Here is an 18,127-nt window from a genome sequence, read left to right as displayed (position 1 = left end):
CCTTACTTTCTAAGAAGTATTTTCCTATAGTACATCAAGTTTGCCATCAGATTATTTAAATCCACTAGCCTGACAGCTATTGGACACAAAATGTCTTACCTAGGCACTATTCAGTGCAAAACCTGCTGAAAGTTTAAAGGAGGTGTTATTTCTTTGATAACAAAGCTACATTAAACTGGGAAAACACATCAATTTTATATTTACATGTGCTACTTTTATATCTGTGGAATTCCAACATCAGTGAAATTACTCCTCGCTTAGATTAGAAAAAAATGCAAAGTAAAACATCTGAAGTGCTTAAATTGCTTTGAACGAGCAAATAAACCTTAAAATACAACCACAAAAACGTAACAGCATCACTGTATTTAAAAGCACAAGAAAATTGATGTCTCTAATTTGATTCCTGGTAACCAACTAGACAGAGATGACCCTGTAAGACCTTTCCCGAGCTATTATTGAGAAATGTCAACAGAAGGCTACAGTCGTTATTGATCTGAATTATAAGTCTCTTTATCAATGCAAAATGCCTGTTTTTAACGAACCTTGCATTCAGAAAAGCCACTAACTCCCCTTCTTATTGTTACCTTATTTTTACCTTATTTAAGTCTTCCAGAAGATGAGTTACTCCAGCTGCCTCTTGTAGGCTTTTGCATATTCTGAATCAGATTATAAATTGCTCTACTACAGTAATCAACAGCAGAACTGATTCTCATTACTAAGCCATGAATATGTCCATTCTGATGTTATTAAATAATATAAAACATGGCTGAGACACCTGCAGGGGCCTCGGACGGGGATACAGCAGCTCTCCAACATTTTCATTTCCTACCTCGGGGCACACAGGTAAATCATAAGCAATTACCTCCCAGCTTGAGGAGCTTGATGATGTCATATTTTCCTAACCAGTAACTCAGAAATGACAAAGGCTGCTGAAGGAAAGCCTTGATACCCTGGGCTGTTATATGTCAAACTGATAATCAGCTCTAAGCCTCTTCACGAAGCTGAGACTTCATCTCAGACTTTGTTTCCTGTCTATTCTGATTCAAGACTGGATAGAAAGGAGCTAAGGATCGGATCTTTCAAATTAGGTTTGAATGGAAACATCCTACCCTGACTTCACTTGCAGGAGCTACTGCCATACAGGAAAACACTGTTTTGAAGCCTGCCCCAACTATAGATGCTTGCTTCAGCAGACAATTTAAAGCATTAAATACTTTCAAAGGTCATAGAGAACCTGGGGCAAAATTCCATTAGAAACAGACCTTTCCTCTAAGTTACTTTGCAATGCTTCAGAGACTAACAATGGTTTCATTTTTTATCCTCAGCAAGTGTGTTCTCTATGAAAAGACAGCCAGGAACAGCCAAGGAACACTACTGCTTTAGAGCTCCCAGCAAATTTCAATAATGTAATGCAAGGTCAGTATTTTTTCCTGGAGACTTGAATTCGAGTTTGAAAAGTAAGCTATATTACAAATAAAAGAGAAAAAAAAATGCATCCTACATAAATAAACTACTGCTTTTTGATGACCTGGCATGAAAGTTACTTTATCTATGTTAACTCCATCCTTCCCAAACTCTAGGGCATTTATGTGTGATGTTATACTTGGTATATAGGTTTTGTGTGTATTTATATAAACAAGCAATTCTACCTGCACCTCAAAAAATGCAATGTATGCATTTTAAAGAAAACAGCCTAGATATCACTAAAACCTCATTTGGTAAGCAAAATCATTAGAATGGAAAATAACACCAACGACAAATTTAGCAGTGCAGACGTGACCAATAAGATAAGCAGCTGGCTGAATGGCTGGCTGTAAAGAGCACATGAAACACATACCATGGACAAACTCATCTACACTAAAATAATTCACATTGCAGAAATTGCTTCCTTCATGTCTCTTTGGAGCAGCTTTCCCAAAGAAAGAAACAAAGGGAGAATGAACAGTGACAGTATGGAGACAGGATGGTTTAGAAAGGGCTAATCCTACTCACAGTTCTTCGACCTGTTTCATACGCAGAGATACACTGCCGACTTCCTTAGTTATGAGAGTCCTGCACAGACAGAGGGAGCACAGCAAATGCATGCAAAAAATTAGTTAGATTAACAAAAATAATGAAAGCAGCAGCTCCATCCATGGGTCGTCTGTGGTAGGAGATGGTTAAGAGTTCACATTTAAATGGAGAAAATTAGATGTCATTCAGAAGCAAACAAAGCAAATCAGACCAGAGTGCAATTCACATGAGGAAACCTCAGCAGTACAGTTGAACTCTCTCTATAAGGACTCCTCGTTTCCTGATCACTGTGCCATTAAAACTGAAAGGTGGTCCCCTCTCTTTGGCTTTAAAATAAGACACCATTGTTTTAGTTCTTAAAAGCTTCAGGCAAACCCATAAGATAGTTACACATCATTAAAATCCTGAACCATTCTCTCTTCTCACTGGTACAGGCTACTTCATTAGTTTGGTGGTTTTTTGTTTTTTAAAACCAAGAGCTAAAGCTAGTAATTATTGTATGTCATTGTAATAACTGGTGACTCAAAACAACTGAGGAGAAAGAAATTCTCATGAAGAGTGACAGCATAACTATGTCACCAGATGGGAGTATGCACAAAACTTACAGCTTCGGCTTCCAAGTGGCTTGATAAGATGAGCCAGCAGCTCACAGCTATCACTCACAGCCCTGCCTTGAACTAATCTACTACTACCATGTGCTTTAGGAGGTCATTACCAAGCCGTCACAGTTTTCTCCATTTGCAATGGCATGTTCCTCTTTAAATAAATAAATAAACAAATAAAGGAATGGGAGTAGGCTTTCACCCACGTTATGACAACAAATAATGGCACCACGTTTCAGGAAGAAAAGCAGAAAGCTAGCACTAAGATGGCTGCAGCTCCTAAGGAGACATCTGCAGAGGCAGCCCTGTATAGGGAGGGTACTGTACTTTGGTAGCCAAATTTAAGAAAGCTTTTCAAAACAGATCACACATTAAGAAGTGACGACTACAAATACAAGAGCTGCTTAGGACAGATATAACTCACAAACAAGTTTAAGTTGTTAAGTACAACAACAAAAGAAACACATAAAATACTGAAGTCAGACAGCAAATTGAGCTCAAGTGTCATGAATTTTACAGTTAAAAATGGGAAAAGCAACAGGAAAATCTAGAATAAGAATACCATGACTTAGTATGGTGCCCCTAGTAACGGAGCCCCTCTGTTTTGCTCCAATTAATTACACCCTAGCATAAGAGGCAACAACCTAAACTTCGGGTATATGTAAGACAAAGGCCAAGCCAGCAAATACTGGATGGGTGTTGTATCTTATTAGTTAGATCTTACTGGTTGTCAATTTGTTCCTGTCGCAAGGCTATACTGCCCTGCTCTTCCAGGAGATTCTCTCGGGATGCAGACTGGGCAGGATCTAGTTTTTTCACGTAGGCAGCTGGTACAAAGCCCTGACGGTCATTAACTTCAACCTTCCACCAGTCCTGGAATGAAGGAGAAAAAAAAAAGCAACCACTGTGAGGCAAGCACTAAACATAAAGTATGCTGTGTACCTGAAAGGTGGCAAATTAGAGGTTTCTACTAACACAAGAAAACAAGCTTGTTCTTTTTACGGAGGTCATTTCAAAATGTCTCCTGCAGACATCTAGGTCTTACTTCCACTTCTCTCCTTGTGTTTGGTAAAAAATTCCACAAAAAAAGGGAAAAGATTTTCTTACAGACACATGACCTATGGCACATGGTGTTTATCTGACTTGGAAAAGCTGGCAGCTATAAAGGAGACATGAGAACGAGCCAAAGAGGTATGCTAAAGTGCTGAATGGGAACAGGGACAAAATGTGCAAATGCTTTACCTTCTCTGAATGCTCTTATTCAAAAATAAGCAAATTAACTAAAAAAAATAAAAACAAAACCATTCACCAAAACACATAGAACAAAGTAAGAGAAGCAGCAAACCAGCAGACAACAGCATACCTTGTTGGTGCTGTTGAGTAAGGTGAGGATATCTCCTTTTTTCATAGTCACCTCCCGAGGACTCTTCTCTTGGTAATCATAGAGTGCCAGAACAAGCTCTTTTCCAGTTTCATCATCAGTGGGAGCAACTTGTTGCTAACAAAGGAGCAGAAGGAAGATGAGTAGAGATGTAGAAATTGTTGCATGCTTATGACAATCAATGTAACTGTCCTATAAATTACTTCTGCCTTACTTAAAGCTACTGTAAATGCTTTAAAATGATTCCTGTTGAAATAAATGTAGTAGAGATGGACTTATTTTACATGCTGTCTGGGTTCAAACCTTGAAAACGACCACACTATTCTGTTTTCTTCCAATGTAACATAGTAGTCTGTTACAATTATTAAAAGAGAAAACGAACTTTGTTATGAGAAAACTGGGTACAGCCTGCAATAACTTCTCAAAAGCAACAGCTGTTATTAAGCTTTGTCTCTGCCTTCTGCTGACCCAAGAATTTTAGCAACGTGATTAGCATCTTTCCTTACCCTGCATGACTGGGCCTGTTCCCTTAACGCCTGTATGCTGCTGCCGTAAGCAGAAAGATCAGACATCAAAGCTTCATGTTTCTTCAGAAGAGCCTGAAAGTGAATGATAAAAACAACATGTACACCTAGCCATTTTTACAGATGTTATTCTGCTTAAAACATATACTTTGGCTCCATACACAGGCAATGTGGGTTTTTCATAGCTGCCAGACTTCTGACTCTCATGAGAATAGCTACTTCTATTTATTCACAGGCTAGATAGTCGTCCAAATGCTTCTGATGCTTTTCCTCTACCTTATCTCAGTAACGCTCTTTTGTTCTGACTAAGAGTACTACATATAACTCTGGAAACAGAAGGAAAAATGCCTTTAAACTGCAGTTAATTTCAATGAAATGTCAGTGCAGCATCTAGGATGTGGTGGTTGGCCATGGAATGATAACTGTACAGCAAATTTTACACAAAAAATGACTTCCAGACTGATAACTACTCAAAACCAGACTCATACTGAAATGCAACATCACATCAGGCAGGAATTTACTTATATTAATCTCATTATGCTGTACAAAAACCCTATAATATAGTGAATGCAAATGTAAACTTTCCTCGCAATTGGTTTAATATACTGAACAGCAAAATTTCATATACAATAATGGCTAAGATATAGGAAAAACTGCCATTGCCTTTTGACTCTGAGCCAAAATTCAGCTTGATGCAAAAATTTTCCACCCTTTTTCATTAGAATCCTAAAATTATCAGAGTGCCTTATTTTCTTTGCCAGTGGACAAACTTCTTGCTCTATTTGTGCACAACTGATTTAAACAACGTCAAATACCTCGGCTGAGTCTTCATCCTTCCCATAGTCTGTGCTGCCTACAATGGGCTCCTTTTCCCTCATCCACGATTCTGCCTCATTAGCATCAGCAAAGTACTGCTGAGCTTGCAGAGAATCCTCTAGATCTTGTCGCCGTTGAGACGCCTTTGCTTTCAGAGAGTCCCATTTTTGGTTTAGCTCATTCAGTTTGGTTTTCACATCCTCGGCAGCAAAATGTCCTATGCAACAAAAAGAGGAGGCTCTGAAGAACTTAGAGACATAAATAATACAGACTAAAAGGTTATTTGTATTTTATGAAAGTCAGAAAACTTAGACCTGTTTAAATTTACATAGCCTATTCTGACTGGAATGAGGAAAGCATAATTCAACTTGTCTTTTGGCTCAGACTGGAAAACACCGCACCTGTCAATCAAAATGTACTAAGAATATTTGAATCATTTAGAACAACACAAGCCGCACAATAATATTTCTTCTAAATGATGAAACAGAAAAGGACATATCTTTCCAGCTGACAAATATTATTTCAGATGGGTATTCTGCATCCTGGAAACGGAATTTATTTTAGCATTCTGGAGTTAAGAACCCAGTCAGAAATAAAAACACGTGCTTATTTTAAAGCAGAAATGGCTCTTACTGTCTGTGGAAGATCTTCTCTTACATCATGATTACATATTACAGTTACAAGCCTTTAATAGCTTTCAAAAATGAAGACTTCAGTATCATCAGCACAAAGTTCCTAAATGACTTGAATAAGAATGACTGTGTTCTGTCAAGGGCAGGTGCAGATCTGTGACAATGGTGACAGTTTCCCATCAAGGAATATATTTCTACTTCCAAGTGAAGGAACAATTAGAAGTTCATCCTGCTAGCCGGTACCCCTCTACTTCTCAGATAAAAACAGGCAGTAATTCTTAATTGTACAGGGCTAGAGAACACTCTAGCCTACACAAAGACTCCTGGATTTCCTGAAAAATGAAGAATAAAAAAAAGAGACATACCTTCTTCCACCATAGCATTTCCTTTCTGTGTGACGGCTTTAATGCGAGGCTCATGGCCTGCGATTTCTGCCTGCAAAGCCTGGTGCTTCTTTAGCAGATTCTGGACACCAATTAAGTCCTTGCCTGAAAAATGTAAAATTGTTAACCAGTTAATTCAGAGTCATCAGACTGAGAAAAATTCAAGGAAGCTGCAACCAGTGCTAGACAACCTTGCAGAGTAAGTACTATCACATGAAGACAGAGCACAATAAAATCTGAGTTACCCACTGACATTGTAGCAGTAATAACATAACGGAATAGTTAAAGACACTGGGATGGACCAACCTCGGTTTGTTGAGGCAGCGATAGGTTCCTTTTCCCTAATCCAGGTCTCTTCATCTTCAATGTCACGGAAAAGCTGCTGAAGGCGAAGAGAATCTGCAAGTTTCTGCTTGCGAGCTACCATAGGATCCTTTAGAGCTTCATATCGAGCTACTAAAGCTTCCTGCTTCTTCTTGATATTGTCAGCATCAAAGTGCCCAGCATCTTGGAACTGGCGTGCCTGGATGGTAATGCCATCTATACGATCCTAAAATTAATTCAGGAATAACGTTATGTCAAGACCTTGATTAAATTTTATCACTTTTTACTGGGTGCAGTGGCTAAGAACATATGAAGAGTATTTTCAGGTCTTAGCTAAGAAGGTATACTGTGGTAGAGGAAGAGAACCTCAGCTGCACACTGACAGTGCAACACTTTTTTTGTAATAAGTCTGTCTCAGATGATATTCAACAGATTATGTAAATGAAATGGTTTTTAAACTGTCAATTTCATAAAATTAAGGCAAAAGATTTTTTGAAATTACATTAGTTTTACAGATGTGCTACTCTAGATGAACCATTTTTTGACTGTTACCAACTCATAATTCCAGTCATGTGGGCTTAGGCTTTGCTGATTTTCTTGCTGTGAATTTAATTCTCCTAAAGATTATTTGCTGTAAAGGTCTGTATTTAAAAATGGAACTGTTCTGCCTTCCCTCCCATCTCTTATAGAGCTGGATGACAACAATATAAGTAAGAATAAGCTATCTGCAGACAAGCAAGAATTTGCAAATGGAGACTCTAAGGGAGAATTATTACCCAAAGCACAGCACACCTTTTTAAGTTGGTATTCACTGAACAAAACTGTATTTAACATTTTCTAAAAGTGTATTTTTGTCAGTCAGGAAGATACTGTTCTTATTGATGTCAATTTACATTTCAGTTCAAAGTTATTTCTGATAAATAAACAGGGAAGCTCAAGCTACAAAAATCATGAAAATACATATTCTTACTATCATCTGCCAAGGTCTCTGGAATGAATATTTTCAAGTGAACAGAACTCAAGGGCAGTAAGAAAAACTATTCCCCTCACCTGATGGGCAGCAACATCTGCTTCTAGCAGGGCATGTTTCTTCTGAAGATTCTGAACACTAGTAAGATCTTTCCCATAATCATCGGAAGCCAAGTGCCCCTCTACTTCATACAGCCAGAGCTCAATGTCCTCCACATTGCGATTAAACTGCTGCTGTTGATTGGCTTCACGCAGCTTTATACCTGAGTGAGAAAGAGTGATGAGGAAAAGGTGACTTGAGTTTTCCACTTCATTTAACTCACTTCCTCATCTTCTCCCAGCTAAACTCTCTACGAAAAGCATTGTCTGTATTCCTCCTACAAGTAGGTCTTACCTTTGAGTTCAGTGGCTTCTAGAAGTTTCTTCCACAAGCTGATAACTTCATTCATGCGAGCTGCCACTTCATCAGATGCATAGTGATTGACATCAATCAGCTTCTGGCCAGCTTTCTCCAGTGCATCAATACGACTCTGATTAGCTGAAAGCTCTGCTTCAAAAGCCTGATGTTTCTGAACTTTGCCTTGCAAGTTTGATGGATCCTACAGATAAAGAAAGAAAAAATCAATCCAAAATTAGTATCCATAGAACTGAGAAGAATTTTTTAAATTAGAGTACACTTACATACATGCTAAGATGTCACAAGAGGATTTGGTGCCACAAATATACCTTTGAAATCAGAACATTTAAGCTATTGAATAAGCATGATTACAGCACAACGGGACAATCTTCCTTGGGGCCAGGAAGAAATTAGAACTCTTCCTGTTACCATTAATACTGCCTCCTTCAGCAAAATTTGGCTGATACCGTATCATTAGACTGATTACATTACACTTGGTATCGTCTTAAAATTATTCTGATATCCGTTTTGTTTTTACCTTGTAAGCCTCATCAGTTGCAGTTTTCATTTTTTCATTAACCCAACTCTTTAGCTCATCAGAATCTCTGAAAAACTGTTGTAGATGGAAAGAGTCTGCCAGTTGAGCACGGCGGTACATAGCTCTTTCATGAAGAGCATTTCGGCGGTTCAGCAGCTGAAAATAAAAAAAAAGTAATGATTTTCAAATTCTTCAGAGTGCAAGAATGACCACTGTATCTGTTCTTATGGGAGAGCTCCTTTGACTTATCCCATATTGCAGTCATACTGTTTAAAACAATAAAGCAGAACATGATTTAAAGTCTGCAGTCTACTTACAGCATCTCTGCGTGTAGCAACGTCATCCATGGCATAATGGTTATTCTGAATCAATTTAGTAGCAAACTCATCTAATGCCTAGAGAGAAAATAGTTTTCTGTTTATTTCACATAATAAAAATTGTTTGTGCAAGTTTACATAGTAAATTAATTCTCAAAAATTCACAGTAAAACTAACATACAGCCATTAGGAAAGCTATTGTTAAAACCCTTTTTATCTGTACCATCATCTTACAAGAAGATGGCAGCTTTTGATAAATCATCATTCATGTTATGGCACAGTATGCAAGCACTGGGTTACTGAGCTCTCTAAGGTAGCAGTTAAGCCATATCCTAACTTTTCCACTATTAATTTTTCCATTTTACAATAGTACATACATCACTCATAACAGTGGATTTCGCAGAGCAAATCCCATTATTCTCTGTCATCCTTCAACAATGTTTCCTATCAACAAATTCACTTGTTCTATTTCTTGCCCCTTTAGTGATCACCTAATGTAAATGTCTTACTGTGATTTTCTCTTCCTGGGCACTTAGGGATTTCTCAAAGTCTTCATGCTTCTTTAGAAGAGCCTCCACGCTATCCAGAGAATCACCAAGGTCTTCATTCAGCAGAAAAGCCTAAAGTAAGGAAACAAACACATCATTTGGTTTTGTGTTTCCATCCTCAGCTGCTCTAAAAGACAACCCAGGCATGATCAATGATATTTCCTACCACATGATTGGGAAATGTAGGACGATATCCTGGGACTGTGTTCCCTGAACACATCCAACAGCCAAAGGTTCTGAATAATTCTATTTACCTTCTAATCCAAATGGTATTTTATGAGAGTTGACATAGAAGCTATCTCAGGCCAACTTGTCTCAACTTATAGTTTCAGCATCAGATGGAAAAGGTCACTGCAGCATTTTGGGCAGACACATAAATAACTGCACACAGCATTCTATCCATTATATGTCTGGTGGTAATCATTCCCACTAGGAAATAATAACAATACACTCACTTCTTGTTTGCTCATCCAGTTGTCAACTTGTTCAGTATCTCTGTAGAAAAGCTGCAAGTCCATGCACTGTTCATACTGTTGTCTGCGAAGCTCCCATAGCTCTAGCAAGGCAGCTCTTTCATCTGAGAGAATGGTCAGCTAAGGGATTGGGAAGAGGGATATATAATATTTTACTTAACAGACTGGGTAATTTCCATCTCAACATAAAATCAAGACGGAACACGAAAAAAAACACATGGTTAACATTAGACTGAAAATAACCTCCTGCAAAAAGAGTCATTCTTCTCTTACTGACATCATCCTCCTCCTCAAACAGGGTGAACCTTTCCTCAGCTTATCAAGCTTAATTAGTGACTACCAACTTCTGACTTCTGTTAGAAACGTCTCAATTTCTATTTCTATTTGCACAGAGATAATTAAAGGACATTCACTTCTTTTTGACTTAGGAGCTATTTGTAAGAGAAGATCATAAGCAAACCATTCCTCCCTCTCAGCCTCCAAAGTCTCTTTGACCCATTCAATTAATGGCTTTTAAACCATCAAATTGACCATATTTTAATAAGGTTTCATGAGAGGCCTCATTGGTTTGAAAACCAACATTTAGAAATACTAAATATTTACTGTCATTTTTGGTTGCAAATCCAGACCTTGATAAACAAGTAACTAATTTTTTGTGAGGAAAAACAGTACTATCTATTAGGAATTACTAGCATAAAAGTTCTAATAATTTCTGCTAATAGATCAATGGAAACTGTCAATCTGAGAGTGAAAAGAACAGATTACTAAAATGCGTGAAAAAAAGCTTTATAACCTAGAGGGACAATACTTTACAACTTACGATCTTAACCAGAAATGAACTTCTAATTTAAGGAATGCAGAAGAAAAAAGACAGATTCTTCTAGAAGCCCTCGCTCTCAAGGGGTCAACTTACCTTTTCTTTAACTTCATCTGAAGCATAGTGCCCAGCAGCAAGCAAAGCCTGTCCAGACTCATCAGCAGATTTGAAGCTATCTTCATGGGCATCAATTTCTCCCTATGAAATGCAAAGTGAATAAGTTGTTTTTACAAGTTAGCTTAGCATAGTTTCAGAACATGAAAACGACTGTTGAAAATAACAGACACAACAGCCTGGATACCTAAATTATAAATATTAAACTATCTGCAAATACATCACACTGAACGTGAAAGCTAGAATCAAATGTATCACCTTACAATGAAGATAAGGCAAGTATAAATTCATATGTTAAACAGAAACTAAGGGTTGGTTTCAAGCTGCATTCTTTCTTATGGCAATTCCTCCTGACAGAGGATTAACACAGTTGTTAGTCCAACTGATTGCTATCAGGTCTAATTATTTTTGATAAATTACCACCATAAGCACTCTTAAATACTTACTTATTAGTGTATAAACTTGCTATCAAGAACCACAAAGTACAGAATCTTAAATCGGAACAGACAGCAACCCATACTGCATGATCAAAGGCCTTTAGTGATACAACATTAGCAGCTCTGACTCAGAGACTGCGTTAAACACACAAATCAGTCTTTAAGTGTTGCTGACTGGATTTGGCTAACCATTATACCTTATGTTCCTGATGTCTATCTAGAAGGGCTTCTGCTCCAGCCACGTCATTGGCAAGTTCATCAGCATTTATCAGAGCCTTCATCTCAGTTACCCAGCTAGTGAGGTCTCGGAAGTCCGCCAGAAAGCGCTGCAACCTTATAAAAACAACAGAAAAAATGGCTGGGAAACATTTGTAGGCACAGTTTCTCAATCCTTACCCCAAAGATAGGGGTTACAAACATAAAAGCTGTTCCTCAGGTTGAAAGCAGACAAGACAATACCAAAATGCAATTAGAACATTAAATAAATAAGCTCTCAACCTAATAAAAGAGTCTTTTAAAGTCAGGAAAATGCTAAGTTTAAAAACAAGTGGGATACCTTTTGATAGTTCTCCAAGATATGTTTTGCATATAACTTACATTGAAAGGAAAATGAATACTCTTATATATATGCCTGTACGCTGAAGACAACAGATACCAAGACAGTTCTCAGCGTGTCTTAAGATAGCCCAGGGGACTGCTTCTGTCACAATCACGTGTGTGTGTGTGTGTGGTAGACTGACAGAAAATTTCAACTGCACGTACCTCAGCCTCAGAACAAACAAACAAATTCTCAGATTCCTTTCAGCACGTCTTTACAATTACTGCCTTTGGCATATGCTTAACACTCATCAGAAAAAGTGATCAGTTTCTGATTCTCTTTTAAATTTGCTGTCAAATGATTTGACTACTGTATATTGTTCGGTGAACAAGACTATTTCTGAAAATATATACCATAATCATCCCCAAATTTTGTAGTCTCCCTTTCTTCCCCTCCAACAGTACTATTATCAAATTTGAAGAAGGAAGAAGGGAAAGCAAAAAAGGTTGTTTTGGCAAGACAGTATTCCTACCTGTAGGAGTCATTAAGGCGAGCATGCCTCTCTGCTGCCAGAGTTCGGATCTGTTCCCAGTTGGCAATGAGTTCTTCCCGTTTCACTTGAATTTGAGAAGCATTTATTGGGTGAGACTGCTGCAAACGGTCAGCTTCTGCACAAAGGGCCTTAACCTAAACCCAGTGACAAACAGTGAGTAAGCTTCTAGCCTTTTACAAGCAGGTTACATAGTTTAAATCGTAGGTAAAATGCATCTCTTATGGGTACCTTATCTTCCAAAGCTGCAAGATCTCTTTCCAGGCCTTCATGCTTACGCAGCAAAGCCTGTACACTGGCCAAGTCTCTGCCAAAATCATCTGAAGCCATCAACTGCCCTTTCTCCTTAATCCAGCTGATAGTTTCATCCACATCCCTTCAAAAGAAAGCACAAGCTGAAAGCAGTCTACCTTTTACGGAAAAGGTAGGATGTTTTCACTTATCACAGGCATACTGGCAATTCAAATCCATATATAAACACTGAAGCCAAATGCAATTTAAAAAAATGAATATATATATATGTATACATATAATTTTTAATCTCAAAAAGCCTTCAAGTGTATTTGCAGGCCATTCTTCAGATGCTTTCATGAGATGCAAACAAGGAATTATAGCACCACTGGTCCATTTTCCACTTTGGACCCTTCTCCAATTTAATTAAGGCAAACTTCAAAAAATAACATAAAGAGCAGATGAGAACAATTGGACTGACAGCTAGCCAACTACAGAAAAAATAGCCTCTTGTGGCTCATATAAGATGGAACTGGGGGAAGAAGCTCTCAGAGTAAAACGGTGAGAAAACTGCCATGAGCAAGAATGAACAGAACTGCCAGGTAGTGAAAACCTAAATCAGAAGGACTGTTCTAAGGGAATTCTAGAACAAGGTCCTCATTCAAAGAATCACGAGGAAGAATAAAACAAAAACAGACAACGGTAGCACTTCTCACATTACTGGTTGTAGCTGAATGAATCATTAGACATCCACATGAATATAAAATCAACTTCAGCAGACCCAGCCAGGATCATACCTGTTGAAGCGCTGAACTTCAGCTGCCCCAAAAAGTTTTCCTTGCCTCTGAAGGGCAAGCCCCTTAAGACGCTGCCAGCTCGCATTTACTTCATCCTGTTTGGACTTTATAAGTTCCTCCTCAGGGTGCTGTTCCTAGTAAACAAAGGAAAAACGCTATTTCCGTGTATTCCGGGGCTTTATATCCATTGACAAAACCTCAAAACACCACTGTTTTCCAAGAAATCAATTTCCACATGAGCTCTCGGTTCAATAGTTTTCCTAAAGCACCACTGTGTAAACATTCAATATTCTTGCAATAGTCTAAGTTTCCCTATGAACTAATTAGACAACAGGAAGAGGGCTGTAAACAATATCTATTTTTTCCTGGATTTTTTTCCAGTACTGTGCAGTCTCCACCCTTGCTCAAGCTCCAGATGACATAGTAGAAGAGAAGATATGGAAAACTTGGTTGTCCAAGGGAAACACCTTTAAACTCAAATATTACAATTTGTCTTACAAATCACTACTCTCCACATTTTCATCAACCTTCTCAGTGGAGGCAGTTACTCAAACTGTACAGCAAAAAACACATGAATTGGATGATAGCCCCTGAAGGTTAAAATAGCCATGTCTCCAACACATACACAGTAAAATTATAAATGTCTCCTACCAAACTGGCAGGGGAAGGAAGGAAGTTGCAGACAAAAGCTTGCTGCGTTATGCCAGACTTGCCAGGAGAGATTTTCAACACACATGAATGTTTACCTGGATAAGTTTGCCAGCAAACTGGTTCACTTCGTTTACTCTTTCCTCATGAGCTGCGAGGTCTGTCTGGAACTCTTCAAACTTCTTTTGCAAAACCTCAACATGCTCTAAGTCCTGGCCAAGCTCTTCTGAGGTCACTATTGCTTCCTAGCATGAAGGAAAAAAAAAAAAAAAAAAGTATATTTCAGTATAACTTATGAGAAATCACAACCAGAGATCAGTAAGCAAATTGTGCTAATTTTGGAATAGGCCAAGGAGAGTTACAATCACTGTGTTTAAAATCATATGTAAAAATATCTTCCTTCAAAATATAAATACCTCCCACCCCACACCTTTACTTTAGAACATCCTGGATTGTTATGGGTCCATTTTTAAGTCATTAAAAATATAACAAATCCCATTATCATAGGTTCTCTGTTCTGTGTGTGATGATCATGACTACAGCAACACAGTTACTGAAACAAAATACGCATGGAAAAAACATACTTTTATAACAACAAAATAATTGGCTATGCAGTGACTAGAATTTGTTTACATTTTTAGATTATTTATGGGCTTTTGCCCATATTATCTATATTCTCATGCAAGATTTAAGAAAATTGCATCGTCAGATTCTGTAACAGTTACACAGGGTTTAATGATTGAACCCACAGTGACACAAAATACCAAGCTATCATTAAGAAAACCCAGATGATTATTTTGTGGCTTTTCTTGATATTGTGGTTTGCGGTCTGTTTCCTCAGAGTTCAAAGAATCAAAAGCCAACAGTTCTCTTGTAGCAAATGTCCTTTCAATGTGCATCTAAAGACATTCCAGTCATAAGAAATTACGTACATAGAGCTTGCTGGTTAGGCTGGCCACTTTCTATAATAAATCATTGAGAATATTAACAAAAATTTGCCTTTACATGTTGAAGTTTTCCCTTACAGGAAACTTGAATTTGATTGCTATGATAATTATGAAGGTCTTCTTAAAGCAAAGAAGAGACCTGATTACGTTTAGCTATGCCCTCCAACATGCAGGCTTCCTCTCTTCCTCTAGTACCTTTTTTAAGTGGCTGCAAAAGAGCAGTGGTCTGCAGATGCATTGCTTATACAATATAAATAAACTAAATAAAATGTATTAGTGCCTTTAAAAGCTTTCTTTGTCTACCTGAACTCCAGCAACTATATGTTGATATATTTGCATACAAATGCATCAGATTTTCCCTCGAGAACACAGTAAACGCAGGTAATAATATACCTTGTCATTGATCCAGTCCAAGACATCTTCGCATTCCCGTAAGTACTGCACCAGCTTTTGTGCTTGCAACAGTTTGACTCCCTTCTCTCTCATTTTTTCCAAGAGTAATTCCCATAGCCGGTGCAGCTCCTGCAGCCGAGTCTAGAACAATAGAATGGTGATATTAAAATCCTGTAGCAGATGAGATTAAATTTATTCCCTTCTTGTTCTTAAAAATAAGATATTTTTTTCCCCAAAGTTTTATGTTCCTAAATCTTACATTAGACAAAGGGTGGAAAAACGTCATTAAGTTTTCATCTCGAGTAATTAGTTTTCAAATGATACAAAATGATACAACAACACAAAGCTAGAAATTACTGAACTGAGCATTCTTGTTTCAAGTCGAACTTGTGCCACTTTACAGTATTTTCACCGTTCCTCTTAGCACCAGTCAGCTAATATATTTAGCCAACAGTGTTAAGTAATATAACACTGAAGTGCTAGGAGCAATTACTAGGTTTAATATTGAGTCTTTATGGCTACACTCTGCCTTCCAAAACATTTGGGAGCAACTATATATTTTATAGACAATTAAAAGAAAAACCACACTCCCACACAGGGACACAACTTGCAAAACAGGAAAGTATCTGCTCCACCCAGCATCTCTAACGCTTTGCTCATCTAGATCTGAAACTTGAAAGTCACGCTAGAGAAGCTTTTGAACATCGAGCATGGGTGGATACATCTTTAATCCACTTAGAAAGTTCAGTTAGGTAGGTTTCAAGGGAAGAAAAAGCCCACACTACTCCGTTTCCTAGCACTGCCCCCAAAGGATAGTGCAAACTGTCAGCCAAGGAGGAAAGAAGATACTGCAAACAGGAGTTGCACTGCACAGCCGAAAGTTTCACCTACTCGTAAGTGGAGCCCAACTTGGGTGGCAGTTACTATTGGGCGCTGTGCAGTCCTGTACGGCGTGAAAGACTGAACCATTAAAAAACAAATTATCACTCCAAGCAGAACACGAGTAAGAACTGACATTGAGCAGCACAGCTAAGATGCAGCATTATTTAAGGTCACTCATCCAAAAGCATTTTTTTCTATTAGCAGTATAGATTATGTGGTCACAATGAGATTTCTAAAATTATAATTGCCTTAGAATGTTTTATTAAATAACATATGAAGAAGTACTTCTGCTTTCCTTAGTCACTACTTTCATAATCTCATTATGTGCCTGACAAGTTCTCAGTTAAGTTTTGATAATCACTACAAAAATACCACAGGTGTTTTTCTTTTCAAAAGTTAAACCGGCTCACATCCAAAACATATAAAAGATTATTTAAATAACTCTAAGTACACAGACATAACCAACACTGAAGCAAGTTCACTGAGGCCCAGAAACAGCAGATCTAACAAAATTAGGCCTAGAAAAGAAGTTGCTGTACAAAAACAAAAATTAGCTTTTAATTGTGGGGTATGTGAATGTATGTACCTGCACAGATATACAGGAATAAGAAAACCCTAATAATATCCAGAGAAAAATGAGAATACATAGAAGAAGGAAAAGAGTAGAAGGTAACTCTTAAGGCCTTATTTAAAAGTTATAATTGTTCAAACTTAAAAAAAAATGTGATTATCACTCAAATATTGTCAAGTGTAATCCTGCCTTGTGTGGCAATGAATATTTAAAAAATGCATGACATTGCATTGCACAGGTTGGGAGATTCCAGAAGAAATTAAAAACAATCACAGATCTCAGAAAGGGTCTGAAGGAAGCTTACTGCCTGCTAGTGTGAGGCACCTGTCCTACGAGGCTTTCCCTGCTGCACACACAGGGCTGTACTTGGAGCTCATACAAAAAGCTGTGGAATGCAAATTCAAAGAGGGTCGGACGTACAGCCAGTACAGCTTAACCACAAGGTTAAGATCACCAGAGACCTGGTCTGGGTCAGAGCAGACAGAAATTAAATCTCTGAAGTTTACTGATGAGGTTGTGTGTATTACTTATAATTATTATTGTAGAAAATTAGTGTTATATAAGCAAAAAATGCATTTCTTTTTTTCAAATCAAAAACTATGCAATGCCCCTGACATCAGGCCTCATGAATTTGCTGCTTCTTGATAGTGTGCCATTTTGGGAATAATCACAAGCATAATTAATCATCTGCCTTGTGACTTTCAACATGTCTTTGAATTTCTGATGATTTTCCTGTCCAAGTTCCTGGACTCAATAGGCAGACAGCTCACTTACAAACTGGATCCAAGAAAAGATAAGAGCTTGGTGCTCAACGGAAAAGAAATGTCTGTAAAGCTTTTGAAATACAAATTATCTTGCGATTTCACTAGTCAAATTATCGGTAGAATTTTTAAAAGTGTTTTAGAACATAGAGCTATCTGTGTAACATACAAAAAGTCTTAAAGGAAAAGCCTGTAAGAGGGAAAAGATCGTTTTAAAACTCACTCGTATGGTTTCAGATGCAAAATGGCTTTCATTGATCATCTGATTTCCAGTCTCGTCCAGTTTAACAATAGCCCCTGAATTGGCCTGCACCTCAGCTTCAAAGGCTTGGTGCTTCTGCAGCTTTCCCTGCAAACAGAACATCAAAGAACGTGGCTGAGATCTGATGCACGGCCCTCCCCCACATATCCCAGCATCAAGATTTTTAGTGTATTCTGTGCATATTTAGTACTGAAAAACAAACAATAAAATAGCGCAGTTGAAGTCATAGCTGTACCATATGTTTCACAGTGGATACAAGCAT

At 37.9% G+C, this 18,127-nt stretch overlaps 1 protein-coding gene across 14 annotated transcripts in view; it reads right to left on the bottom strand.

Annotated features, from left to right (window-relative positions):
• Positions 1 to 18,127, bottom strand: part of SPTAN1 (spectrin alpha, non-erythrocytic 1) — a 50,356-nt gene that overhangs the window by 22,847 nt on the left and 9,382 nt on the right. For 7 of the 14 annotated variants that reach the window (XM_084493901.1, XM_084493899.1, XM_084493902.1 and 4 more), the window contains 22 exons: positions 17,827 to 17,952; positions 16,281 to 16,349; positions 15,390 to 15,530; positions 14,148 to 14,294; positions 13,402 to 13,535; positions 12,605 to 12,749; positions 12,356 to 12,510; positions 11,483 to 11,618; positions 10,831 to 10,932; positions 9,900 to 10,037; positions 9,406 to 9,516; positions 8,897 to 8,974; positions 8,580 to 8,735; positions 8,039 to 8,243; positions 7,726 to 7,907; positions 6,658 to 6,901; positions 6,334 to 6,456; positions 5,336 to 5,553; positions 4,503 to 4,595; positions 3,979 to 4,113; positions 3,340 to 3,488; positions 1,993 to 2,052 (listed from right to left, as the gene is read on the bottom strand). In XM_084493901.1, the coding sequence (XP_084350027.1) occupies positions 1,993 to 2,052; positions 3,340 to 3,488; positions 3,979 to 4,113; positions 4,503 to 4,595; positions 5,336 to 5,553; positions 6,334 to 6,456; positions 6,658 to 6,901; positions 7,726 to 7,907; positions 8,039 to 8,243; positions 8,580 to 8,735; positions 8,897 to 8,974; positions 9,406 to 9,516; positions 9,900 to 10,037; positions 10,831 to 10,932; positions 11,483 to 11,618; positions 12,356 to 12,510; positions 12,605 to 12,749; positions 13,402 to 13,535; positions 14,148 to 14,294; positions 15,390 to 15,530; positions 16,281 to 16,349; positions 17,827 to 17,952 (3,047 nt within the window). The remainder of the gene's footprint in view (positions 1 to 1,992; positions 2,053 to 3,339; positions 3,489 to 3,978; positions 4,114 to 4,502; positions 4,596 to 5,335; positions 5,554 to 6,333; positions 6,457 to 6,657; positions 6,902 to 7,725; positions 7,908 to 8,038; positions 8,244 to 8,579; positions 8,736 to 8,896; positions 8,975 to 9,405; positions 9,517 to 9,899; positions 10,038 to 10,830; positions 10,933 to 11,482; positions 11,619 to 12,355; positions 12,511 to 12,604; positions 12,750 to 13,401; positions 13,536 to 14,147; positions 14,295 to 15,389; positions 15,531 to 16,280; positions 16,350 to 17,826; positions 17,953 to 18,127) is intronic. The other 7 variants (XM_084493904.1, XM_084493895.1, XM_084493894.1 and 4 more) reach the window with 3 other exon arrangements.

This window comes from Aythya ferina (assembly GCF_964211825.1).
Source record: "Aythya ferina genome assembly, chromosome: 20".
NCBI classification, from domain to species: domain Eukaryota; kingdom Metazoa; phylum Chordata; class Aves; order Anseriformes; family Anatidae; genus Aythya; species Aythya ferina.
Note: the sequence above shows the minus strand (reverse complement) of the source record. Positions and strands in the feature narration are given on the sequence as shown.